Raw genomic sequence first — 26,685 nt, 5'->3', positions numbered from 1 at the left:
TTTTGTGCCCGCAGAGAGAAAAAACACACATCAAAGTAGTTAAGAGGCCAGCAGGTACGCAGGCATGTGAAGCACTCTGCAGCTTAAAGCAAGAGCCTTTCCCAAATAAGGTGAGCCTGGTTTCCGCTCTATCACCTGGTGTCATGGGCGTCCACAGGGTTCTCTGCCAACTTTTCTGAAGGATCCTGGGCTACCAAGCCTAGCAGGTATGGAGCACTGTGCCCGTTCAGAAAATGCTCTGACTGAAGGATGCTCTCAAGGAAAGCAATGCCCTTTCTTCCATTCGGGCAATAAGTATTAATTGAGTGCCTGCTATGTGCCTGGTTCCCCAGCTCCTTGCTATCCCACCTAGGTGGCATTTGTCATTTATGCCTGTTTTAAAAGTGACGGAGTGAGCACATTTTAATATTTGGAGACTACCTTTGGGGTCCCCAACGAGAGTGAAAGGCTCTTTTGAAAATGGGGGACTGACTGGAGTCCCCACCCTGGCTTAACTTACTTCCCTTGTTTCCTAAGGCTTCTAGAAAGGAGGTCACATCCAGGAGAAAAATACAGGCTGTTGCATTTCGATTCCTGCTGACATCCTGGCCCCTGTGGCCTCATGTGGCCGCTGGGCTGGGGGAGAGTCTCTGTGGAATCTGGGAGCCCCTCCTCAGGGCCCACCACCGGGAGGAGAGCCCGGAAGGAGCCTTATACTTGCTTTTGGGCAAAGGCAGGTTCGCTTCATCACCTTTGCCGGAGGCTCCAGGGTTCTTTCAGAAAGGGGAGCTCTGGGCACAGGAAACTGTCAATATAGGGGTGCACTGGACACCGCCCTTGACAAGACCGTCTTCACAAGGGCCTCCTGCCACGGACGGTTACTTGCCTCTCCCGCTCAGGTTGTCCCACTGGCCACAGAGTGGGCCGGCAGGTGGCAAGGACATGTCCTAGGAAACTCGCCTCACATGTGGCCTGTTCTCCACTTGAGTAGAAGAACGTGTAGTTTTCTCCATATGCCACCTCATTAACCCCTTAGGACTTTCGCAGTTGCTGCTGTCCCTAGAGGAAGCCCCCTTTCTTGCTCCTTCTTGACCCCTGAGGCTTACTTTACACAGGAAGATTTTCTGAGTTGTTATGGTAAGTTCAGTGCCCCCCTGCCTGTTTCTCATAGCATCCTGTATGCACATCCCATGGCTCTGACTTCGCTGTGATAAAGTCATGGTTTGTTCATCTGTGGCCCCATTAATCACTAACCTTAGGGCTTGTGCCCACATTGCCAAACCTTTTCCATAATGGCTACCCTGAGCCTATGAGATTGCTTCTTTCATCATGTCATTGCTAGATATAGAAATTATCATTAATTGAAAAATTTAACCTTGGAGTGCCTGGGTGGCACAGTCGGTTAAGCGTCCAACTCTTTGTCTCAGCTCAGGTCACGATCTCATGGTTCATGGGTTTGTGCCCCACGCCAGTCTCCATGCCGACAGTGCAAAGCCTGCTTGGGATTCTCTCCCTCTCTCTCTCTCTCTCTCTCTCTCTCTCTCTCTCTCTGCCCCTCCCCTGCTCACCCTCTATCTCTTTCTCTCAAACAAACATTTAAAAAAATAAAAACTTAACCTTTATTTTAAGAAATAAAATTCTAAATTTCATAATAGAATTCCTGTGATTGCTATGCTAAAATGTTAGGATCTGACTGTGCTGGGCACTGTTTTTAGGGTGTGTTAGATGCAGGCACAATGGACTGAACGGGAGAAGGCATTGTGAATTAAGGTTAAGTAGACTGCTAAAGATGGGCTTACCTTTAACTGCCTGGCGGGTCAAAATAAGCCAGATAGGGATATACGGTAGGTCTTAATTTTTTTTTTTTAATTGTCAAGTATAACACACATAATAGAAAGGTGTGGAAATCAAACACGTATGGCTCAAAGCATTATAAACTTATCAGCTTTGTAACTACTGACCGGGTCAAGACTGAGAACGGTGCCCTCCAGCCTCTTTCTGACCCCCAGCTGTCCCTTCTCCCCGGAGGTAACCACTGTCCTGACTTTTGCATCATTTGGTTTTGCTGTTTGTCATCTTTACACAAATGGAAACAGTGTTGTGTTGGGCCATTTATTCATGTTGTCGTGTAAGACTAGAGTTTTTTCTTTTTCATTGCTGGATAGTATTCTTTGGTCTGGATATACCACAATTTATTTATACATTCTACTCGGTGAATGTTTGATTGGTTCCACTTTTTGGAAATTGTGAATGGGCATATGAGCATTTGGTGTATGTCTCTTGGTGCACATTTACTTGTTTTTCTATTAGGCATATACCTGGGGGTGGATTTCTAGGTCAGAAGGTAAATATTCCCTCAACCTCAGGAGATAACACCCAGTAGTTTCCAAAGCAGTTGTACTAACATACACTCCATCGCTGATTTATTCTTCCTATTGTATTCTGTTCTCATCAACACTTGACTTGTCAGTCTTTTGATTTTTGTCCTTCTTGTAAATGTGTAGTGATCTCTTACTGTGATTTTAATTTGCATCTCTCTCATTACTAATAATGTTGAGGAACTCTTCTTATATTTTTTGGCCATTTGGACATCATTTTCTGTGATGTGCGTGTTCAGGTCTCTTGCCCATTTTTCTACGGAATCTCCACCACACCGCCTTCATTAATGTAAAGAATTCTTTATTCTGGAGATGAGCCCTTTGTGGTTTATATGTATTGCGAATTCCTTCATTCAATCTGTGGCTTGCAATTTTGCTCTTTTATTGGTGTGTTTTGATAAAAAGAAATTTGTTATCCTGGTGTAGTCCAATTCATTAATAATTTTTCCTTTATACTGAGTGCTCTTTGCGTCCCGTTAATTAAATATTTATTCATTCTAAAGTCATGAAGATATTCTCTGCTGTTAGCATTTTGAAGCTTTAATTTTTTGCTTTTCACTTTAGGTATGTAATTCACTTACAATTTAATTTTGTGGTGGATGATGTGAGGGAGGAGACAAGCTTAATGTTTTTACCCATATGGATATCAATTTATTGAAAGGACTATATTTATTGCTCTACCCTGTTCCATAAATTAAGTGTTCCTATATGATCTTTCTAGTTCTTAACTCTCTATTCCAGTGTTCCAGTGACCATAGAAATTCCTGATTTGGGGGCACCTGGGTGGCTTAGTAGGTTGAGCATCCGATTTTGGCTCAGGTTATGATCTCACGGTTCGTGAGTTTGAGCCCTGCACTGGTCTCCCTGCTGTCAGCGCAGAACCTGCTTTAGATCCTCTGTCCCCCACCCCCCGCCCCTTCCCCGCTCACACCCGCTCTCGCTCAAAAATAAGTACACATAAAAAAGAAAAGAAATTCCTGATATAGAGCAAGCCCTCCCTTACCGTACTTATTCAAGAGTGTTTGGACTATTTGAGGCCATTTTGCACAGGAACAGAAAAAAAATTGTTATGATTTTTGTTGCAATTTCACTGAATCTGTAGATCATTCTGGGGAAAATCTGAATCTTTGTAATACTGAGTTTTTAATCTATGACTATAATAGCCCCCCATTTACAAATTTTTGTCTCAATACTATTTTACTATTTTATAGTTCTCTTTGTTGAGGCCATACACGTCTTTCATTTGATTTATTCCTAGGTTTTTGGGGGATTTGGGGGGTTATATTGTACACAGAACCCTTAAAAATTAGTTTTTGTTCATTTCTGATAGAGATGCAGTTAAAAAAGTTTTTGACCCTGTATCCAGTGAACTTGCTGAAGTTCCGTATTTTAATAATTTCTCTGCCCGCATAATCATACAGTCTGTGAATTACAACAGTTTCTGTTCCTGTTCAATCCGTAGACTTTCTTTTCATTCTCGCTTCCCGGTCCTGCCTAGGACCTTTAGTGTGATGTTCCTTGGAAGCGGCCACAGCGAACGTCCTTGCCTCTTTCTCAGTTTCAGTGAGAAACTTTTCAGCACTTTACCAGTTACGTCTGTGGAAGGTTTTCCTGTAAATTAAAGAAGTACCCTTCTATTCCTAGTTGTCTAAAAGTCTTCACTCCAAGTGAACGTTGAGTTTAATAAAATGCTTTCCCTGCATCAGTTGTGATGATCCCAAGACCTTTATAGGAAGTTAAATTCCCAGTCTGCTGCAGGCTTCTTTCCCTGAGTCGGCCCGGAGATAAAAGTCAACATACTTCCTGTGTCCATGGCATTGTTGCTTTGTGAAAAGGGTTCGCCAGGATGTATGAGTATCTCTAAAGAGAGGCGGAACAAGAAATGTGTGCACTGGAATTGTCCTTTAAGTTTCCGACTCAAGGAACTGGCCTGAATGATTAAAAGGAAAAGGGAAGAACAGTCATCTCGCGTGAGGCTGGTGTGCCTGTGCCAGAAATGAGGTTTTGTGTGATCCCTTAGGATTTAGACGACTATGGGAACCAAGGGACAAAGGGTCTGCCAGGTTTTTGAAGAATGATTATTTTAAATTGATACATCTGTGACTGAGCAGGGCTTAAGGAGTCATCAGTACGACTGTGGACTAAGTGTGTTAGCCAGACTAACGCAAAAGTAGTGCAATCTGAAGATCGTTTCTAAACAGAGCGTGTTTTAAAGAGATGCTGTGAAAAAGTGGGAGAATAATTAGACATGTAGTAGTTTATTTTTAATGGATTCATTTCACAGTCAGAGATTTGAGTTCTGCTTGTAATTTCCTCTTAGCCTACTTACAAAATGTAACTGCACCCACATGTGAAAATCAGGACAGGCTGATTTCAAGAAAGTCAACTCAGAATTGAGGGCAAAAAAAAAGGGACTGTTTAGATTAGTACTGGAATCATTTCTCAAGTCGCTCTAGAGTCCCTACTGCAGAGGTGAGGAAATACCAAAAGGTGAGAATGTGTATTTTACTAAGACACATTCTTACTGTGTCTTTGTTCAGTAAAGTGAATGAGCATTTTTATTATTTGGATTTGGGGGGAAAAAAAATCATGGGATGCATTTCCTGGCAGAGTCTACTCCTGGCATAAGCACTGTAGTGGTTCTTTTTTTCCCACATCTTTACTCTAGTGGGTAAGCAGTTGGTGTTGGAATAGAGTCGAGATCTTTATTGAACAAAGTGGGAAAAATTCCTTTTTAAGGCAAATATACTGTGAGAGTTGGATTCCAACAGTGTTCATTTGTCTTTCAGCATGAAGATGACATTTGTAACCAGCGCGATTGCCATTTTGGACAGAGAAACCTCATATTAAGAACGGAAGGGCCACCGAGGCTTTCTAGTTCCATCCTTTCCTTTTACAGTCGAGGACCCCGAGTCCCAGGGAACTTCGTTGCCTTGTCCATCCAGGATCACCCACAAGCGGGAGTAGAATCACCAGCTTTCTCTACTGCATCATAATGCAGATGCTCAATAGCATTTTTCCAGAAACCTTAAACTCCAAATTCTGGAATCGTCTTTCTCATGCCCCCGCCCCCCTGCCCAGTGCGCACATGTAGACACTCTTCTGCTATTTCAAGGCCCTTGGTCTGTGTCACTCTTCCCCACCCACCTTCCTCTGGAGCTCTGCCTGTTTCTGTATCTAGCCTGTGCAGTGGGCTGCCCATCACTCGTGTTCGTTTAGTTCAGTGGGTGGGTGGGAGGGGAGGGAGAGAATTCCCACATTCCTTCCCATGCAGGACAGGTGGGCGTGTGACCCTTTCCTGTGGTCTTGCTTGGTGGCGGACTGTCTAGAAATTATGCCTTTCATAACGCGGAGATTCATTCTGCCCGGTGCTTGCACAGAGTTATGATTAGAAGAGTGTCTGGTGTTTACTTTGCCCTGACTTGTATTGCAAGAGGTCCCTCTGTGATTTAAAGTTCATGCATGCCAACCCAGTAAGAGAGTTGGGTGGGCAGAAGAAATAGATGTAATTGCTATCAGCTTTATAGAGGCTCTGTTCAAGCTTTTCTTCTTCAAAGTCTTCCTAGATGAGTCCACGTACCCGCTTTTTCCCTCTTGTGAACCCCAAAGTCAGTATCGTCTAGATGAGGGACTGGCCATATAATAAAGGCTGTAGAGGTTTTATGGGCCAGATCATCTCCTCGGCACTCTGTCCACTGCTGATGTGGTACAAAGGGGTCAAACGTAAACAGATGGCTGTGGCTGTATTCCAACAAAACTTTATTTCCAAAAACACGCTGAGTTTGGCTTGCGCTTATAGTGTGGCAACCCTGCTTTATACCAGCAAATTCTCAATTTTGGGGTTTGGACCAGGTACGGCAGAATCATCGGGCGAATGCCGAATGATACAGGTTTCTCGGCCTCACCCTTGGAGTTTTTGATAAGCGGCCTGTGGTGAGGGAATCTGTGGTTGGAAAAGTTACTTGGGGCGCCTGGGTGGCTCATTCGGTTCAGCATCCAACTCTAGGTTTTGGCTCAGGTCATGATCTTGCACTTTGTGAGTTCGAGCCCCTCACTGGGCTCTGCACTGATAGCATGGAGCCTGTTTGGGATTCTTTCTCCTTCTCTCTCTCTCTCTCTCTCTGCCCTCCCCTCCCCCCTCCAAAATAAATAAATAAAAACTTTACAAAATTTAAAGAGTTCTTTACTTGATTCTGCTGCTCACATTACTAAAATGATGGTCCATTCTGCTTGTAAAAATTTGTGTGTGCACTTATACGAATAAGTATATGAGATTGCATCTTGTGTTTAAAAACATTTTAAAAAAGACACGATTTTTGTACACATCTTTCTGTGTATTATTTCTGTGCCCTTTTTATTGAGGTGTGGTCTTTTATTGATCTGTAAGAATCTATATAATAAGGGATTTAGTCCTTTGTAATATGTTGTACAGATTTTCCTCCATCGTGTTGTTGCCTTTTGACTTGATTTATAGAGTCAAATGGATTTTTAAAACATTTTGATGGAGTGAAATGCATCAATCTGTTCCTTCAGGGCAGTGGTTCTGAACTGGGTGTGATTTTCTTCCAGGGGGGACATTGGCAACATCTGGAGACATTTTTGGTTGTGACTGTTGTCACTGTTGGCAAGAGGGGTTCTGGCATCCAGTAAGTAGAGATCAGAGATGCTGCTAAAACACCCTGCAAGGTTCAGGGCAGCCCCTGCCAACCAAGAATTATCCAGCCCAAAGAGTCAGTAGTGCTGAGGTTGAGAGATACCTCTTTCAGGCTTCTGGTTTTGTTCCTTGCTGCATGAGGAACCTTCTGCCTATGATGCCAATAACTACCTCAGAATCTGTATTTAAAAGTTCCTTAACTGATTTTTCTGCTTAGAAAAATTATTAAAGCAATGGCCCAGAGGACTCTTCTTCTTTTTCTTTTTTCTTTTTTTTAATATTTGTTTATTTTGAGAGAGAGAGACAGCGAGAGCACACAAGCAGGGGAGGGGCAGACGGAGAATCCCAAGCAGGCTCTGTGCTGATAGCAGGGCTCAAAGCCACAAACTTCAAAATCTTGACAGCTGAAACGAAGAGTCGGATGCTTAACCGACTGAACCACCTGGGTGCCCCTCTACTTATTTCTTAATACCACCCACAAGTGCCCCTGAGTTACTTCTCTTGTGTGCCTACATCTTCCTCCTCACTCCTTTGTAAGTGCCACGAGTCCACCGTGTCCCCTTAGCGACCTGTGTGGCCCGGGCCACGTCACAAGCTCCATCAGCGAGTATAGGCCCTCCTCCTGGGCCTTGTTGGGTTCGGGCTCCTCAGACGCCCTTCCCATCCCCTGGATGACTCTGCCCGCTGAGCAACAGGTATGAGTGAGAGAGAGGTGGCTTCAGGTGTACTTCTCTGGACCCTCTGAGAACCGCGTCAATGAAAACCACGTGGCCGTCAGCAGACTCCCAAATCCCAGAGCGGGAGGAGGCCTTGAGATGCTCTGCCCTCGGCCCTCACTTAACGCCAGAGGGACGTGTGTCCAGAGCAGGCAAGGGACTTGGCCGGAGCCTCTCAGCTGCCTGTGCCGACTGATGCCAGGACTGTTGCTCAGCCAGTCCTTTGTCATCAGAAAACTCCTTTCTGCTGTCTTTGCTTTGCTGAGAGCCGCCACTGTCACCTCCAAGAAACGAGTTCTGAGACCCACTCATCATCTACTCATTTCAGACCTGCGGTCATCGAGCCCATCTTCCCTGTCAGCATTAGGGACTTGAACTCCTCGAACACACGATTGTTAATAGTGGACTTGTGTCCAGGCAGGGTATTGATTGCACATAGACTGCTCAGGGGAGTCCAAGTTCATGTGCCTGGACCTTCTGTTGGACTGCAAGCTCTTGGGGCTTTTTCATCTCTCTGACCCCTCTTCCAGGTACCTTGTCTGGAAGGTAAACCCACCTGGTGCTGGATAAATGTCGCATCAATCACTGATCAGCTGTACTGAGTAGGAACGAAGCTCATATTCTTGAAACTAGTGGGAAAGGGTCACCTGGGCGGGTGGTTCCATGGGCACCTCCTCGGGTTCTGTCACCCAGGTGATGCAGATCCTCCATGTGGAGGCAATCCTGCTAGCCTTGACTTACTCATCTGATGACCCTGAAAATGGGCTGTTGTTATACCTGTTTTAAATTTGACCTTCCAATCTGTTTGTGTGCCGATGCAGGGGTGGAGGGTGGCGTTAGAATTGCCAAAAACGGGACAGCAGACAGTGTGCGGAAGGAAAACAGGACATGGCTAAAGTGCCACATGGGAGGTCCTGCAGATGACGAGTCCTCGGGTCGGCAGGCGCCTTCGCTCTGGTCTGGCCTCCCATCTCGCCCTGTGCACATCCCCATGAACGCTCCTGCTTGTAGTGTAAATTATCTGTAACAGGTGAAAAGTCTAAAATGAAATATGAAAAGAATAGTTTCAGATTAGTTCTGCGATGTGAAATATTTGGCTTAAATAGATGACTAATGATACAACAACAAACAGCACTTAATGAGCTTGCTGGTGAATTGTAGGCGGAAAACCATTAATCCGTGGGCTTTCTCTTTATTCTTTCTTATAGCCGGTATTACAAAGACTTAATCATTTACCCCCCCATCATTAGAGGCTGGGAATTATAGCCAAGAAAACATTGCCTGTTAAATTTTGAGTATCCCCAAAGTCAAGTCTATTCATTATGATATTTTGGCTTCATTGTACATTTCAGCAGTTTGGCTGTTTCCTGCTTAAGGTTCAGACTTAATGGGATTCCAGGGCATAGTGACCTCTACAACAGGTTCATGATTGCATTTTATCTCATATTTGCTGTTACGCACTTGAAACAGATTGGCTTTTTTTTTTTTTTTGAAATGAAGCCATCCTGAAGTGTTAGAGTGAAGTGTTAGAGAATACAATGGCAGGTAGTTGTCATTGTTAGCAAAGCAATTAATACACAACCCAAGAAAGTAGTAGTAATATGAAATGATTATTTGTAAAGATTTTTTAAAATTTTATTTTGAGCGAGCGAGAAAGGGAGGGAAGGAGAGAGTATGAGTAGGGGAGGGGCAGAGAAGGAGGGAGAAAGAATTCCAAGCAGGATTCACGTTGACACAGTGAAGAGCCCAACGCGGGGCTCGAACCCAGGAACGTTGAGATCATGACCTGAGCCGAAATCGAGAGTCAGACGCTCAACCGACTGAGCCACAAGGTGCCCCTGAAATGGTGACTTGAAACAAGGGACCAATGACCTTGTAGTGCATTCAGCTCTGTTTGGTATCCCAGTGCGCATGTGTGTGTGTGTGCGTGTGTGTGTGTGCGTGCCTGTGCTCCCATCACATCAGTCACTGTTTTGAATCCCTGTAGAAATCTGTACAACTGACAGTTTCATTTTGAGCTTTTGTTGTCTTTACTAGGAGCATGTCTCCCGGCAGCCTGTGAGTCAGGCTTCATTTCATCCCCATGCTGCTCCTGCATTCTGCTCATCTGTGAACACAGCATTTCTTAAACGATATCTTGAATTCTCTTCACATTTTCCTTCTAGCTCTTTATTCCCGAGCTGGTGGAGCTGACTCCAGGGCACGGCGGGTTGGACACTGCTGTGGGTCCTGCCCTTTGCACCCAGATCTCTCCACCAGCACCCAGGGTGATGGAGGCTTCAGAGTGGCTCACCTGGTGGACAGTCTCTGAGCACCAGAGGAAGGCGACTCGGTGTTGAGGGCCATCTGTGACCTCCACAGACACTTGACTCTTTCTGCTCCCCTTCATCAAGGCAAAGGCGGGACATTATGCCGGCTCCGCCTTACCTCTCAGGTCATCAGAGACTTTCCCCCTTTTTAAAGCTGATTTAAAGTTATTTCATTGCTGGGGCACCTGGGTGGCTCAGTTGGTTAAGCATCTCTGACTCTTGATGTCGGTTTAGGTCATGATCTCAGTTTGTGAGTTCGAGCCCTGCATCGGGCTGTGCGCTGACAATGCGGAGCCTGCTTGGGACTCTCTCTCTCCCTCTCTCTCTGACCCTCCCCTGCTTGTGCGTGTGCGCGCTCTCTCTCTCTCTCTCTCAAAATAAATAACATTAAAATTTTTTTTATTATTTAATTGCGATGAAGCATTTTGGGCAGATACACAAGGCATTCCTTGACTTTCATTCTGAAAGGGAGACTTTCATTCTTCCAAGGTGGGAGAATCCTAAGTCCATTTCACGTGGCAATACACCTCACAGGCTCTGGTGCTGCTTGCATCTGGTATCATTCATTCATTCAGTCAGTCAGTCGTTCAGTCACAGTGTATTCGGCAGCTCCTGTGTGCCAGTTGCTCTTCTTGGGGCTGGGGGTGGGGGTGACCACTCAAGTAAACAAAACAGAGAAAAGAAACCTGATCTCACAGGGGTTTCCAGTCTAGTGGGGCCAGATACAAAATCAATATAGAATAAATTGGTAATTTTTTCCCACAGTGTATTGGAACATGAGCTGTTTTAGTTGAACTGTGTGTTCAGGGACGTCCTCATCAGAAGATGACATTTGAGCAAAGACTCAAAGGAGGCTTTGGGAAGAGACGAGAAATGGGTGTTGTGGGCAGAGGAACAGCCAGTGCTAAGACCTTGAGGTCGGAGAGTGCTTGGAGAGTTGGAAGAACAGTGACGTCAGTGTGTTTAGGGCCAAGTGAGGCAGGGCAAGAGTGGGAGGTGAGGTCCAGAGCTGGGAGGAGGGCACATCACCTGTGGCCTAGTTAAGACTTTGTAAAGAGTTTGGCGTTTATTCTGAGTAAGAGTTGGTCAGTTGCTCAATATCGCTAAGCCTCAATGGTAGTAAATGTACTTACCTTGGAAGGTTGTTGTAAGGAGGAAGTAAATTAAGAAATGTAAAATGCTAAGTGTAGTGGCAGGCACCCAGGGAGTACCCAGGGATTTGCAGGTCGTACTGGTTTTGCTGCTGTTGTTCTTAGTGTGCGTAATAGGTTACTAGCTATAAACTCCTTAGGGGCAGACACTGTGTCTGTTTGTTTTCTCTTTTAGCATTTTATTCCCAGACCTGGTACAATTCATGTCAAATAGTAAGACCTCGGTCAGTATTCATTGAGTGTGGGGCGCGTGGGTGGCTCAGTCAGGTGAGCGTCTGACTTCAGCTCAGGTCATGATCTTGGCGGTTCGTGAGTTTGAGCCCTGCGTTGGGTTCTGTGCTGACAGGTCAGAGCCTGGAGCCTGCTTCGGATTCTGTCTCTCTTTCTCTCTCTGTCTGCCTCTCAAAAATAAATAAACTTTAAAAAAGTTTTAGAAAATATTCATTGAGTGATATCATTATACTTTTATTCTAAAGAAGCATCCTGAAATGGTGGTCTTAACTGGCTTATATTTAACCCTTAACTTATTTTCTGTTGCTTACAGAAAGAGAACCCTTACCTTTTGCCTTCTCCACAGGGATTGTTTTTTTTTTTGGTGTCATCATAACCATCAAAGTTGCAGTGCTGTGGTGTGGACAGAACTCGGAAGATGCGATGTCGTTCTGGAATAGTTCTTTTGTAGTGGCTGTGATGGGTCACTCAACTCCTCTCTCCTTGTGTTTCTGAACAGTGATATGGGTTCAGAAAAGTCCCTCCCTATTTCAGGGTTGTTGTGAGCACAAATGAGATACTAGATGGCAATGTTCTTTGAAAACTCTAAATGGCCACCTTAGAGGGAGCAGTAGGTATGATGCATGGTGGCCTCTGATGTCCAGGCGATGGCTGTGCTTTGAATTCTTTCTGGGGAGGACTTGCTGACGTGTGCCCTACCTCGGTGGTACCTCTCTGGGGTCTGGCTGTTGCCCGCAGTGGAGCAAAAGCCAGGGGGTGTCTTGGGTCATCATCTAGATAGGTGGTCTTTGCCTTAGGAATGTTTTTTTTTTTTTCCTAAGCTTCACAGTGGAGGTTTAGGCTGCCAGAATTAATTTTTAGAACCATCTCTTCAATTTGTTTAAATGATTTCAATGTAGTTCTCTGCTTTCAGGCTTCTGCTAAAAGTCTTAATTTGTGACTAGGTCAACTTCAGATGTTATTATCAAAAGTTGATTTCAGAAACATGGCTTATATGTCCCCTTTATCAGAGCTAATTAAATTCTCCTCCCTGTCAGATGATTCTTGAGGGGACACCCATTCCAGGAAGCATTCCTAAAAATAAATCAGAAACAAGGTAACAATATTGTGACCAAAAGGGCGGTTTACGTATGTCTCTCATCATGCCTTGCTTTCCAGATACTAATTGAGCTCTTTATTTTTTGAACACTTAAAAAAAGAAGCCTCACCGTGTTTTCTGTGTTCCTTGACATGCTAGGAATAGTGCCATGAACATGATAGATGAAGTCCCTACACCCTCAGAGCTCACCTGTTTGGGAGAGGGAAAAAAAGGGTTATTTCAGATTTTGTAGTGAGGGAAGCCTTCTCTGAGGAGGTGACGTTTGAGTACAGAACTTTGTGAAAGGAAGCAGTGAGCCATGGAAAGCTTGGGAGGAAAGCATTCCGGCAGAGGGCCCAGCAGGTGCAAAGGCCCTCGTGTGGAAATGATCTTGGCATAGTCCAGGGACATAAAGAAGGTGAGGAAGGGAGAGTGTAAGGGAGGAGGGAAGAGAGGACATCTCTGACATCGGAGGAAACTGGGTTTTACTTTAAGTTGATAAGGATTGTGAATATTTAAAATTATTTACAGCTTAAATATTTTCTTCTGATACCAACCCATCTCCGTTTAACTGAGATTCTATGAAGGAATCGCCCAGTGACAGGCAGAGAACGTGGTGGCATTTCTGGCGTTTCATTTTCACTCAATCCAAAATCCCTCCATATTCCTAAAGGAGTTTGTTGGAAATTGTCTGACAAGCGCAATTACCAGGGCGAGTAGCTGTCTTACCATGCAGAATTCTGTCCGCGTGTGTTTATGTGTGAGTTCATATCCACAAGAGAAATTGAGGGCCTCGTTTCTCTGTAGTCTGATATTTACCGAGTTCTATTTTATGATCAGCCCTCAGAAGCCAGAGGGACATCAGATAGAGGTCTAATTTTCTGTTCACAGAAGCAAATGATAATTGAAAAAGCGGGGAGAACATGTCTGAAGCCTTGAGCTGTCTCAGGAGAAGGGGCTGATCATTTCGCATTGTTTTGTAGCGCATCTCCAAGCAGAAACACATGGTGATTTACAGGTTAGCAAAGGGCACCAAGATAAACACTTTCCTTAGGAACATTGTCACAGTTTAAAGTCACGCAAATGAAATTGTATCTTCCGTATCTTGCAAGGTCACATGTCTCTGTGATCACCCTCCAAAATACTGAGGTAGAAACTTTCATAAAGGTCTGCTTACTGCTCTCTTCGGGCGGGCTTACCATTGTCGTGTAAGCCGATCATTTTGGAAGCTTTTAATTAAATAACATCACTTTAAAAGGGGTTTTCCTCCAGTAGAAATTGGGAGACATAGGTAAGCACATCTTTAGGGGAGATAAGTTAGTTGGGCGGTCATTTCTCATGAGGAAACCTTGCCATGGTCCAGCCAGGATGTGGAAAAGGAGGTTCCAGTTTCGATCTCTAGTATTATTTGTCGTGGCTGCTAAAAATATTAAAGTTGGTATCTTCCTAATGCACCTCAGTTTTAAATGCTTTTGCCTCAGAAAATTCCTGGAAGTAATGTGTTGCTGAAATCAACATTATTTCGGAGCTTGGGTTTGGGGCAGCTCTTCACTAGGTGTGTTCTCGCTGGTCACCTGTTACCTGTGGAGGGGTTAATGTCGGGGTGACCTTGGGAGGCCCCCCCACGACAGCACAAGTAGTTAGGAACTCTTATTCCGCAGGAACAGCATTTCCTAGAGCCACGGCTCTGAGACACGGAGCTCATTTCCCAGCGATGGCACCACTTTTCTTACGAGGGAATAATTGACCCATTTATGGTCTTGTTTCAGCTTGTTGCGGATTCCTGTGCCAGCAGCCCTTGTCACCATGGCAACTGCAGCAGCAGCAGCGATGGCTACCTCTGCATTTGCAATGAAGGCTATGAAGGTCCCAACTGTGAACAGGCGCTTCCCAGCCTCCCCGCCTCTGGCTGGACCGAGTCCATGGCCCCCAGGCAGCTTCAGCCTGTCCCCGCCACCCAGGAGCCTGACATCATCCTGCCCCGCTCGCAGGCGACCGTGACTCTGCCCACCTGGCAGCCCAAAACAGGGCAGAAAGTTGTAGAAATGAAATGGGATCAAGTGGAGGTGAGAACGTTTGATTGCATATGTTTTTATGTAAAGAAACCAGTGAGGTTAAGATAATGCCGGTGGTTGCAATATTGGCAGTAACAACGGAAGACCTTTGAGTTATCCTCTTGACAAAACAGGGAGTCTGAGGTTATTCCCGCCTTCACTTGTGTGTAGCTCCCTTTTGGTTACGCAAAGGGGATTTTTCAATTATGACGGTTTTGTGGGCATCAAGAGTGTAAGCAATAAGAGGAAAAGGATGAAATTATTTTCTGGAACGATATCCGTGTATATTTCTGTGAGATCGTTTTGGATTCGGTGCAGAGAGCCCAAGGAAGGGCCATGTAAATGAACGTATCATGGACCCTCCACCGTTGACCTAATTTTCCTCAATATTATGCTTAACTCCTTGTTATTTATTATGATTCTACTTCTGGTGCCTTGCAGCCAATATCATTTTAAAAACAGCTGCTCTCAGTGATTTCTAAAATATGTTGAGACCGCATTTGAGAATGAAATTTCCAAATTTTATTTATTTTGGCAATAACAAATTCCATTCATTGACTCTCGTCCAGTCTGGGTTTGGCTTGTGTTTCAAGCTCATCAGAAGTCTCATTTTGAGGAATTTTCAGCAGATCCTTGAAAGTTGACATATAATCTAAATTTGCTAGCTAGGAGAGTTGAGGAGCAAATCCACGTCATGACTTTGAGGTGATATCCATAGGGTATAATTCCGTTCCATATCTTGCATTTTATAGGGCATCTTGTGATTGTATATTATTGCAGGTTTTATAGCTCAAACGACAAAACACATAGATCCTTGTGTAGCAGTTTTAGAGTCAAAGAATGGGTGTAGAAGTTTCTCTTATCATTGTCAAAGAGACAAGGTAGCATCTCTTCTTTCATTTTCTTGGGTAATTGTAACCAGTGACCCATTTTTTTTTTTTCATTGCCACACAATTTATCAAGGCCATCTTCAGACCGCAGGGCAGTGCTTGTAGCCTACCCAGCAAAACTCTGGACGTGTTCTGATTTCAGACTTCTAACAAATGCCTTGAAGTTATGGTTTTAATTCCTCTTTGCTGAATGACTCACTTCTTGAATGTGAACTAGATTTGATTCTACATTTGTCAAGGAAGTGTCCTTTAAAGAAAATTTCTCCCCAACCATCCATTTCAATCTATTTATTTAAAGACCTCCTGTCCTGTAGTTGGTAAACGTAAAAAGAAACGCCTCGTCTTCTTGTCATGCTGTAATTTCTGAGGCTGTTTCAAGAAGCGGGTTAAAAGTTGCCAGAGGAAGGTGTGAATATATTTGGGTTTCTCCTTTCGTGAAATAGTGATGCTTCAGAAATGTGACACTATTTGAAGTCTTAAGGGACTGAAATTGTTGTAACAGTTGTCTGTTGACACAAATTTAACGAGTCGGGCTTCCATCTTTGAATATCCATGGTGGGCTTACTTTCTGGCATTTGACTGTCAGGCCTTCTGGGGCATATATTCTCAGCATTGGGTGTGGGTGGAGGTGCTGAGAATTTCTGTATTGTTCTCAGTTAATTCAGTGATGACGGACACATATAATACCACCCCCTTTAATGTTTCTTTATTTTTTTTGAGAGAGAGTGAGCACAAGCGGGGGAGGGTCAGAGAGAGAGAGAGAGGGAGAGAGAGAATCCCAAGCAGGCTCCACGCTGCCAGCACAGAGCCCCGCGCAGGGCTAGATCCCATGAACTGTGGAGATCATGACCTGAGCCGAAGTTAAGGGTCAGACACATAACTGACTGAGCCACCCAGATGCCCCTCATACCCCTTTGTTTTGACTCTACTGGGTGAAGACAGTGCTCATGGCATGAGGAGTAAATGAATAAGTTGGTCAGAACCACCCCATTGGACGCAGCTCAAGTGTTCACAGTGTGTTTTCTGATGAACACCATTATTCCCCCCCTTGAACTCCCTTTACGTACATATCAGTGAAGGTGTAGTCCATAGGGGGAAAAAAAAATAGGCAGCTTCCCAGTCCCCTGGCCTTAACGCATGCTCCTGAGACCCACCTCTGCACAGGGCAGGGTCACCCAGACTTAGCACTTCTTGCCTACTGTTCGTTTTAAGGCTCGCTCTCCTAGTTAATGCTTGCTGCATAGAAGCTAGTCCTTAAAGCCTGTCCTCTGGTTCTCCAAGCACTGAGTCCCAGACTGAGCATAGAGCAGAGGCCACTGACTGCTCGCTAAATGGAAGACAGCGGGGAGTGGACCCCTGCAGCGTCCTGTTCATCAGTCATAGCGATCTGGGAATTGGTAGACGGCTCTCAGGAAAGCTTTGGCATTTCAGGAGACCAAGTGGCAAAGCTTTCATTTTCTTTTGAGTCTGTACCATGTCACCTGTCTTCTCTGTGTCTCCACCTCAGCGTCACCCAAAGGTAGCTTCTGGAATTTTGCTTTGTAATATTATCATGTGTGATGGATGATCCACCCTGATAACTTGTTTCTTCCTTTTTTTCCCAGGTGGTCCCAGATATTGCCTGTGGGAATGCCAGTTCTAACAGCTCTGCCGGTGGCCGCCTGGTAACCTTTGAGGTGCCACAGAACACGTCGGTCAAGTAAGAAAACTCGCAGTTACAAACCATTAAGATCGATACTGTGACCCTATGCTGGGTTGTGTCTGTCCATGTAACTGGTCAGTCCAGTGAGAGTCATGAGCAGAGTTCCATGTGTAGACGTGGCCTAAGTGGCTCAAAATCCAGAAGGAGCTATTTCAGGAAAGAATGTTGCAGTGGGGATCCTGTTGGGTGGAGATGTGGAACTGGCTGGGATGAGTAAGGTGCGAGATAAGAAACCTTCACTTCCCAAGTGACTTTTGCTTCCAGAATTCTTTGGTGTCTTACGATTTGAATGGGCTGTTGGTTAAATTCATGTGCATCATTTGCCCCAATTTAAAATCCAAACATTACAATTTTATCTGAGAAGAAAGTGTTTTGTTTTGTTTTTATTTATTTACTTTAATTAATTAATTTATTTCTGAGAGGGAGAGAGAGGGAGAGGCAGACAGAGAGGGGGACAGAGGATCCAAAGTGGGGTGTGTGCTGACAGCAGAGAGCTTGATGTGGGGCTCGAACTCACAACCTGTGAGATCGTGACCTGAGCCGAAGTAGGACTCTTAACCGGCTGAGCCACCCAGGTGCCCCTTGTTTTGTTTTTAAACTTAAGCTCTTTCAAACTACATACTGCCCATGGAGGCGGGCAGGGATGGGGAAGAGGCAAGGGGTCTGCCCCTGCCGTGTGTCAGGTGCTCTGTGTCACTAGGGAGTGGGGTGGAGCCAGCCCTGGAGTGACCCCATCCCGTCTCCCACTACTCAGTCTTCTCTGATGCTATTACCTGCCACCACCCCCCCCCCCGCCCCCACGTAGCCAAATGGGAGTTTGCTGTCCAGTCTTCGGGGACTTTAGAAGGCCGAGGGACATGTGACCCTGGTTAACTAGTGCTCTGTATCAACTCCCTAGTAGGGGGGCCGTGGGCACTTTGGGCCTCTTCTATTCATACAGAATTGTTTTTGCCCACTTTGCTTTCTTTTTTAAAATGTTTATTTTTGAGAGAGAGAAAGAGAGTCAGTGTGAGCAGGGGAGGAGCAGAGAGAGGGGGACAGAGGGTCTGATGCAGGCTCTGCACTGTGATAGCAGCAAGCCCGACGTGGGGCTCGAACCCATGAACCGTGAGATCACGACCTGAGCCGAAGTCAGACGCTCAACTGACTGAGCCACCCAGGCGCCCCTGCCCACCTTGCTTTCTCAACAGTGGGGTCCCTGAAATGTTTGGAAGGGGGACTTTGTTACGTTGCCCCTGCGTCCCCTCCCCCCGGGGTCTTGAACTCAGTGTGGTGGCGGAAGAGTCAGAATGGGCAGTGTACTTCGCACCAGGAAGAAGTCCCCGCGGGGAGAAAGGTGTGGCATCTGAGGCAGCTTCCAGTGCTACCAGCAGGGGGACCCCGGTCCTAAGTGTTTCATTGCTCATAACACAGATGATCTGTGCTGGTCAGAGCTGGCTTTGGGGAGGATCAGTAGTTTCCTTTACGTGTATGAAACCATCTCATAGTGCTTTCTTTTCTGGGTCATATTATCTTTCTTTCATAAGCCTTTCCAAATAGTTCTGATCCTCTATCCCTTTAAATACTCTACCTGCCCCCCGATCAGCTTGAAATTCTCCAGGCCCCTTCTGGGCTTCAGGACAGGGCAAAAATAGCAGGTTGACCCAGGCTGAGTCATCTCTGCGTGCCCTGAATCCACCTGCAAGAGTGGCTAGCCCCTGTGTACTTACATTTATTCACGAATTCAACCTTTTACGAAACCCCGACTGAACACCCAGCCTCAAGCCAGGAGCTCAGCGCTTAGTACGCCGATCTTCTCCCGAAGGTGGAGACCTGGTTTTCTAGGAGCACAGAGGAAGCAAGGGACAGCTTCCGGGCGGTGGGAAGGTGGTCAGGGCAGGTCTCAGAGAAGAGATGACCCGTGGGCTAATAAGCCTTGCAGAATGTCACTTAACCAGGCATGCGAGGAGGCAGAGGTCGGGAGCTGGGAGGGAACCTGGTTGGGGAGGGACAGTGGGTTCGTGTCGCTGGAACGCTGGGCTGCAGAATTTGAGGCTGAAAGGGGAACTGAGGCTGAGGCAGATTTGCTTCCTAGCGTCTCATTCTTGGGACTTTACCCTGAAAATAAGAAGCCAGGAGAGGCCTGGAGCATGGGAGGTGACACACTTTTGCTTACGTTGGCAGCACAACTCAGGTGGCCATCTGGGGATGCAGGACACATTTGTAGTAAATTCAAGCAGGACTCATATTGTGTGGATGTGGAAGGATTTGTCTCTAGAAGAACTCAGTGTACTCTTTTATTCTTTTTTTTTTTTTTAATGTTTATTTATTTTTGAGAGGAGGTGCGGAGGGGCAGAGGGAGAGGGAGACACAGAATCCGAAGCAGGCTCCAGGCTCTGAGCCGTCAGCACAGAGCCTGACGTGGGGCTCGAACCCACAAACTGTGAGTTCATGACCTGAGCTGAAGTCAGACGCTCAAGCGACCGAGCCACTCAGGCGCCCTAACCCTTTTATTCGCGATGAAAATTGTTATTTGAATGTGAGTTTTCTGTGGTATATTTTGAAGCAAGTGGGAGACCTTTGTAATGATTTCCTGAGACCTTTGTGGATGTATGTATATGTCATTTTATTTTTATTTTCGACTTGGATGGACTGGTTCTAAGATGAATTTTTCTGAAAGGGACTTTTGGTTTACTTCACCCCCGTTTTCAGAATTCGGCAAGACGCTGCGGCCTCGCTGATTCTGCTGTGGAAGGTCACGGCCACGGGATTTCAGCAGTGCTCCCTCATAGACGGACGGAGTGTGACTCTTCTCCAGGCGCCTGGGGGTCTGGTCCTCTTGGAAGAGATGCTCGCCTTAGGGCACAATCACTTCATCGGTGAGTTATGGAAGTCTGCCCGTCAACACATCTGATTCCACCCAACCTTGGTTTGGTGTTTAGAGACAGGGCATTAGGGCATTTTGCTCAGATAATCTGAGTTCTGGCCATCAACAAAATGTCCTCCATTTTCGAGGAGGTTTTGCTTAAACATCCAAATTGATTTATAAGGTAGCATCTCCTGTGTGGCTCGATATGGAAAAAGCATGGGCTCTGGAATCCTGAGACTGTACGTATCCCAGCCCAGGACAGAGCGTCATAGATGTGTGATCTTTGGCGCATAATGTTCTGAATCTGCTGTCTTTTTGACTCCAGTCTGCAAGATGCTGGACAGGGTACAGTGGGCAGGAATTGTGGGCAACTTCAGGCACCGAATGTTGGTGTCTCAGAAAAAACCCTGTTCTCCCTTGATTTACACCTGACCTAGGGCCCGGGGCACAGCACCTCGGAAGCGACTGGCTACATCTGAGCCTCTGACTCACAAGTGACTTGAGGACTACATCTTCCCCCCGGGCTCCTCTTCTTCACCCACCTTTCCCTCCTGGGTCACTTTTGACTTTTCACTTTCTCGAATAGTGTCAGTCTGCAATTTCACCTGCCCTAAACGACCACATGCCCGATTAGCCCAATTTTCAAGTTCCTCTGCCCTAGAGTAGAAATGGCCCTCGTAAAGTGTGACCCCCCACTCACTGCCTCCTGCCCCTCCCAAGGGCGACATCTGGGCGGTTTCCAGAGGACCCTTCCCCTGGTAGGCATTCTGACTGTACCCTGTGTTGCCTTCACCCCTCACCCAGCGCAGAGTATCTTTGGGGTTGGAGCTTGTAACCCCAGCCCCTCTGCAGGCAGACATCGTCAGCTGCTTTATTAGAGCTCCTTGCATCTGCCACCTCTACTCAGACGGGAGCTCAAGTTCAGACTCCACCCATCCCAGTCCTATGCACCCAAGCAGCCCCTTGATTCCTGCTGTTTATACCGCTCCCTGTCTGGTCATATATGCTAACAGTCCTCACCTGGAGAGGGGCAGTGACAGCGTCTCTCAGGGGTGTTGTAAGGGTTCAGTGGGATAATGGGTGTGAAAGTGTAAGTTACAAATGTTAGGGATGATTCTAGTTACTTTCTCTAGCTTGTTCTGAGAGACCCTAAATATTTTGCTAAATGAAATGGAAAAGTATATGAAAGACATATTCTCTAAGGTGTATATTGGATCCAAGTTTCATAATGAAGACGAACTGGTGAAATGAAATGCTCGGCTCCATATAATTTTTGTCACTTTTTCATTTGATCGACCCTCCTCTGGTAAGAAGGCTGTTTCCCAGTCTTTGGAAATCCAGCTGTGGAGTGGTTGGGGGATGTTACTGGGTGGAGAGCTTGGTGTGGGGAACGGACATACTGGAAAAAGAGTAGGGTATTTCATTTCGGACTGATGTTTGTCTGTTCAGATAGCTGTTGGATTACAGCATGATGTAATATTGTCCAAGTCGAATCTGAATTTCACTCCCCAAAACATACTTCCCCGTCTGTTTTAACAGTTCATCTCAAAGGATATAGTTTGTGTATTTTGGTAAATAGTTTCAATTTTATTTCGTATTGATTTTGTAAGTTTTTCTTTTCAGTGCATTAAGCTGTCCTGTGACGTGGAGCTAACATTTCACAAAAACATATGTGCTGTCATCACTCTGTAAAATGTCATTAGTGTTACCGGAAGCTGTCCATTCTAAATGTTAGCTTACCTTTGATACTATGTTTAGTTGTAGCATAACTATAACTTGAGACTGATGTTGGGGTTAAGGGTAGAGATTAATAAAGAAGGATTTTCTAGCATTAGTATAATTTTATACCCTTAAGATACAAGGAATTATATGAACTCTAACAGAATTTGTGCTCATTTTTCTAACAATTGCATGGCAGTGTATTGCTCCTTACAGGAGTAATTTTTGAAAATTTAATGTGGTATATTAATAACTAAGGAATTTTTTTCTCAAAAATTATACTTGAGGTGACAGACGATTTTGAGATGAGGTGATGGTGATTTTGAGGAACATGCTTTGTTTCTCTAAGCTGCTATTTTCCATTTGGAAAATTTGTGGTCTGATGTCTTTTTAAATTTCATAACTCGAACACATTCTAAGTGCTTTGGGCGGCTTTGTATTGGTGCTCACAATCTTCTAGTGTTATTCTCTTTCAGGATGGGGCCAGTCTTGTCCCAACCTTTTTCTGAGGAAGAATGGCTACCTTCCTCCCAATGGACCACAGGCTGCCACACATTGCCGGCTCCTTCCTTTACGAGGTCTTTTTATCTTAAAGGAGCCAGATTTACCTTTTGTAATCATCGTGGAAGTCTTATGTTGACTGCATTGATGTGTGTTTAATGTTCTTTTTAATTTTTTAAGGCAGCTTCTTAAAGTGATTTATTTTTACAATACTGGGCTCTCTAGACACGAATGCATTTTAGCTAAGAACCAAAAGACCATTCTAAAGAGTACAGAGCCTCCATCGACAGATAAACAAATGGGATGCCAGTGCGGGTGGGAGAAAACTTCTGCACCAAAGGGCCAGTAAACCTCCAGACTTGTGGTGCTCTGTTCTAGTCACTACCACTCCTTTCTAGAAAGAGAGGCACTTGCAGGAATTGACTGTCCCCTCTCTGCCCTTCATTCTCAATTGGGTCCACTTACAGAATTGATGACCAAAGGTCTTTTAATATTTCTTGTTAATTAATATATTTATTTTTGAGAGAGAGAGAGACAGAGAGACAGAGAGAGAGACAGAGACAGAGAGAGAGAACATGAGCAGGGGAGGGGCAGAGAGAGAGAGGGAGAGTGAGAATCCCAAGCAGGCTCCATGCTGTCAGCACAGAGCCTGACTTGGGGCTTGATCTCACGAATCATGAGATCATGACCTGAGCCGAAACCAGGAGTCAGATGCTTAACTAACTGGGCCACCCAGGTGCCCCTGTTGCTCTGTGCAACAGAGTAGAAGAGTCCCTATGTGTTTTTGGGAGACAAACTTGGTCATCGTCACTGGCTTTACACAAATATCCTTTTTAAAGGTTTATTGCCAAGACCCTGTTAATGTTCTACATGGTCCAGATGATGATGTACTTATATTTGACCTATTTCAGTGACACTCCATTGAATTAAATTTTTTTTGATGTTTATTTTTGAGAGAGAGAGTGCACAAGCAGGGGAGGGGCAGAGAGAGAGGGAGACACAGAATCAGAAGCAGGCTTCAGGCTCTGAGCTATCTGCACAGAGCCCGATTCGGGGCTCAAACTCACGTACCGCGAGATCATGACCTTGAGCTGAAGCCAGACTGAGCCACTCAGGCACCCCCCACCCCCGCCATTGAATTTTTAAAACAGATTCCTTTCATTGACATTGCCTTACGAATATTTATACCCTTTGATCGAAAGAAAAAGATGATAAAACATTTCACAAAACATGTAGCTCTTCCTTCTGTGCCTCAGTGCATCACCTTTCCCTCCATGTTGTCACCCAGTTTCAATGCTTCTGCCCGCTCCTTAATCATCTCTTTGCTTTTCCTAAATGTGCTTCTTTCAACTATGTTATTTGCTTTAGGCACTGTTTTGAGGTCAGTCACTAACTTGCCTTTTGTGTCGCATTGTCTGCTCCATGGCGAGCAGCCCTGGTGCTCAGGTGCTTACTGAGTGATTCATCCGCTCCCTGGTTCATGGCCCCAGATAGGAAGGGATTCATGGTTCCAGTTGTATTTCCATGAGAAGCAGTTGTCGGTCTTGTGTAAGGTACTGTTTTTGTTTTTTCACTTGGGGTTGCTTGGACACATTGCTGGCGTAGACACTCTCAGGGATGAGGGCCCAGCCAGCTGTCTGGTGTGTGGGCTTCGTGTGAGAAAGCGGTTAGAGGTTGTTGCCATTTCCGCAGGGTAGAAGCCCCATTGGACTCCTTTTCTAGATTTTTCTTTCTCTGGTCCCCTGCCCTTAGGCTTATCTCCCAGTACTTCTCCGTGGTCTCTGTCCATCCATTGCCTGTCCCGTCCCCACCTGGACCTCCCCCTGCCTCATCTTGTCCATGCCTCAGACCCCCCCAGATCTGTTCTTCTTTGAGAACTCATTTAAACTCTCCTTATTTGGAGTGGTGTAGGAGGCAGATGGCCAACCCCAAATTCTACTCCACCTGGATTCTGAAATCCTCTGAAACTCTACTTACGAATTCTTATAAACACACAGGCAACCCTGGAATATTCTCACAGTTAGTTCTTATTTTGATCAGAAAACCCAGGTGGCGAGGCATGTCTGCTTTACCTGTATTTCTGTTTACCTGCCTGTTCAGAGAACCCCCTACTTTTTCCTTCACACTTTCCTCTTTTATAACCCAGATCTGTTGTTAACCTCAATCTGGCATTTTTCTTTCTTTCCCCTTGTTGAAATTATTTTCATTTTGATCCATCTCATTCCCTTCTCATTCTTTCTTCTTCTTCTTCTTCTTCTTCTTCTTCTTCTTCTTCTTCGAGAGAGAGAGAGAAGGAGCAGAAGAGGGGCAGAGAGAGAGGGAGACACAGAATCTGAAGTAGGCTCCAGGCTCCAAGCTGTGAGTGCAGAGCCTGACGCAGGGTTCGAACTCACAAACTGTGAGATCATGGGCTCATCTTGACAGTGGTCTCACTACTCGTATTTGCCTCTCTGTCTTCCCTCATTCTCTTCTCCTGCCTGTAACCCGCTGTTTTTCTCTATAGCCTTTTACCATATTTATATCATTCTTAACAATGTGTAGTACATTTCTGACATCTAATTTATTTCATAAAAATGAGTGCATTTTTTTGTTTAATCCACACCAGTGGTATTTTGTTCGTGACCTACTAAAAAGCCACCCTTAGGACTTGAGATCCGCTTCACCTTCATAAAGAAATGACTAGTGCAAGCCGTAGCCCGTAGCAATGTCCTTGTAGGAGTTGGGCTCGCTTCTTCAGGATTACAGCTGCGAAAGTAGCCACAGAACCCTAGAGATAATGACTTCCAGGTCTTTGTAGCTGACGTTCTAACTAGATGAGAAATTTTCCCATTCTGCCTGTGCCCCCTGGGAGGGAGCTATAACGCACTTTAGGTTTCCTTGATTCTAAATTTTCAGCTTAAAAAGATTCTTGTCCTGCAAAATGTTTCTAGAGCAATGTGTTCTCTTTAGTTTCTTCTCTTGACAAATAAGGGGGAGTAACACGGTACTTTAGCAGGTACGGTGAAGGTTGAGACTTTTCCTTTGGTCAGACTCCACTGGTGCAACAGCCCTTCACAGCCTCAGGGTTTACATCTTTATGGTCTTAACTGATGATTGATCCTTATTGGCATCATGACGTTTCCTTGGAGATACAATCTTTTGTAGGATGGCAGTTTATACCGACTTAAAAAATGTTTTTAAATGCTTTAAATTTTTATTTTTTTGAGAGAGAGAGCATGCAAAAGTGGGGGTGGGACGGAGAGAGGGAGAAGAGAGAATCCCAAGCAGGCTGCATCCCCAGCACAGAGCCCAACACAGGGCTTGATCTCATGACTGGAAGATCATGACCTGAGCCAAAATCAAGAGTTGGATGCTTAACCGACTGAGCCACCCAGGCACCCTGACTTTTTTTTTGTTAATGACAGAATTTTAAATATACAAGCAACTGATACTTTATTCTTAGGCAGAAGTTCTTAATCTGGGCTCAGTTGGACCATGGTTCTGTGGCAGCCATGGGAGTCAAAGGTTACTTTTTGAGAAACCCATGAATCTCCTGAAAATGCACTGCAGATTTTTATGTGCTTGTGCATCCCTCTAAGACAGGGCTAAAAGTTCATTGGATTCTCAAAGATATCTGAATGCAAACATTTTAGAGGTGCTCACTTTAAGCTATGTGTGTGATCCTTTGAGGATACATATGCTTTTCAACATTCTCTGTCCGTTTAGCGATGTTTCTTTTGACAGACTTACCTGCTTCCTGTGTCTCCATATCAAGGAACTTAACCAACGTTTATTTAGGGCAGCAGGGCTGTGGGAAATACTCAATTCTGTGTTACTTTAGAAAGTACACCGTGCATGCCTCTCATTTCCCAAGCACTGTGCCAGCCTGGAAATGCAAACATGCTGTAGGTGGGGTCTCTGAGCGAATGGGGCAGCAAAGGCAGAGACGGGTGCTGTGGACAAGGGACGTGCAAAGTGGCACAGGGTTCAGAGGAAGGAGCAGCTACCTGCCAGGGGAGGTAGGGCAGGCAAAGTGCTCTCCTTGGATGTACGAAGTGCAAGTGTATGGCATTTTGATGGCACAGGAGTCTGTGTCATTCAGATAATTTAACGATAGTGCTAGAAGTTGATGAATGGCCATCACAACTGGAAATAGAATTTAATTTCAGCAAGCATGCGATGGCAGATCCCATCCATTCCTCCAACTGCCTCTCATGTTGGGTGTGAACAAATTTCTATAGAGTGAAGAGCTCCAGGTGTGAATTTTATTTCTTGGGTTCTCTGTTTATCTTCAACAGGCAAAGGAGGGACTGACCCTCTAGTCTTTGACAATGGATTTCCAGGTAGTCCTTTGGAATCCTTCACGAAAGCTCTGTTTTCTTATTCCTGAACTCTCTCTCTTTCCTCCCTTTGGGTAAACTATTCCTGTGAACGTTGACCTTTAAAATATGTTTCCAAAGCAATTTAGCTAGAGTTGGGATGCTTTATCCTGTGAG

The 26,685-nt window shown here is 45.2% G+C and overlaps 1 protein-coding gene across 2 annotated transcripts in view; it reads left to right on the top strand.

Annotated features, from left to right (window-relative positions):
* DNER (delta/notch like EGF repeat containing) overlaps positions 1–26,685 on the top strand; it is a 322,783-nt gene that overhangs the window by 121,993 nt on the left and 174,105 nt on the right. For both annotated transcript variants that reach the window (XM_043578058.1, XM_043578059.1), the window contains exons 2-4: positions 14,266–14,562; positions 17,045–17,139; positions 19,834–20,000. In XM_043578058.1, the coding sequence (XP_043433993.1) occupies positions 14,266–14,562; positions 17,045–17,139; positions 19,834–20,000 (559 nt within the window). The remainder of the gene's footprint in view (positions 1–14,265; positions 14,563–17,044; positions 17,140–19,833; positions 20,001–26,685) is intronic.

This window comes from Prionailurus bengalensis, chromosome C1 (assembly GCF_016509475.1).
Source record: "Prionailurus bengalensis isolate Pbe53 chromosome C1, Fcat_Pben_1.1_paternal_pri, whole genome shotgun sequence".
In the NCBI taxonomy this organism is placed as follows: Eukaryota; Metazoa; Chordata; class Mammalia; order Carnivora; family Felidae; genus Prionailurus; species Prionailurus bengalensis.
Note: the sequence above shows the minus strand (reverse complement) of the source record. Positions and strands in the feature narration are given on the sequence as shown.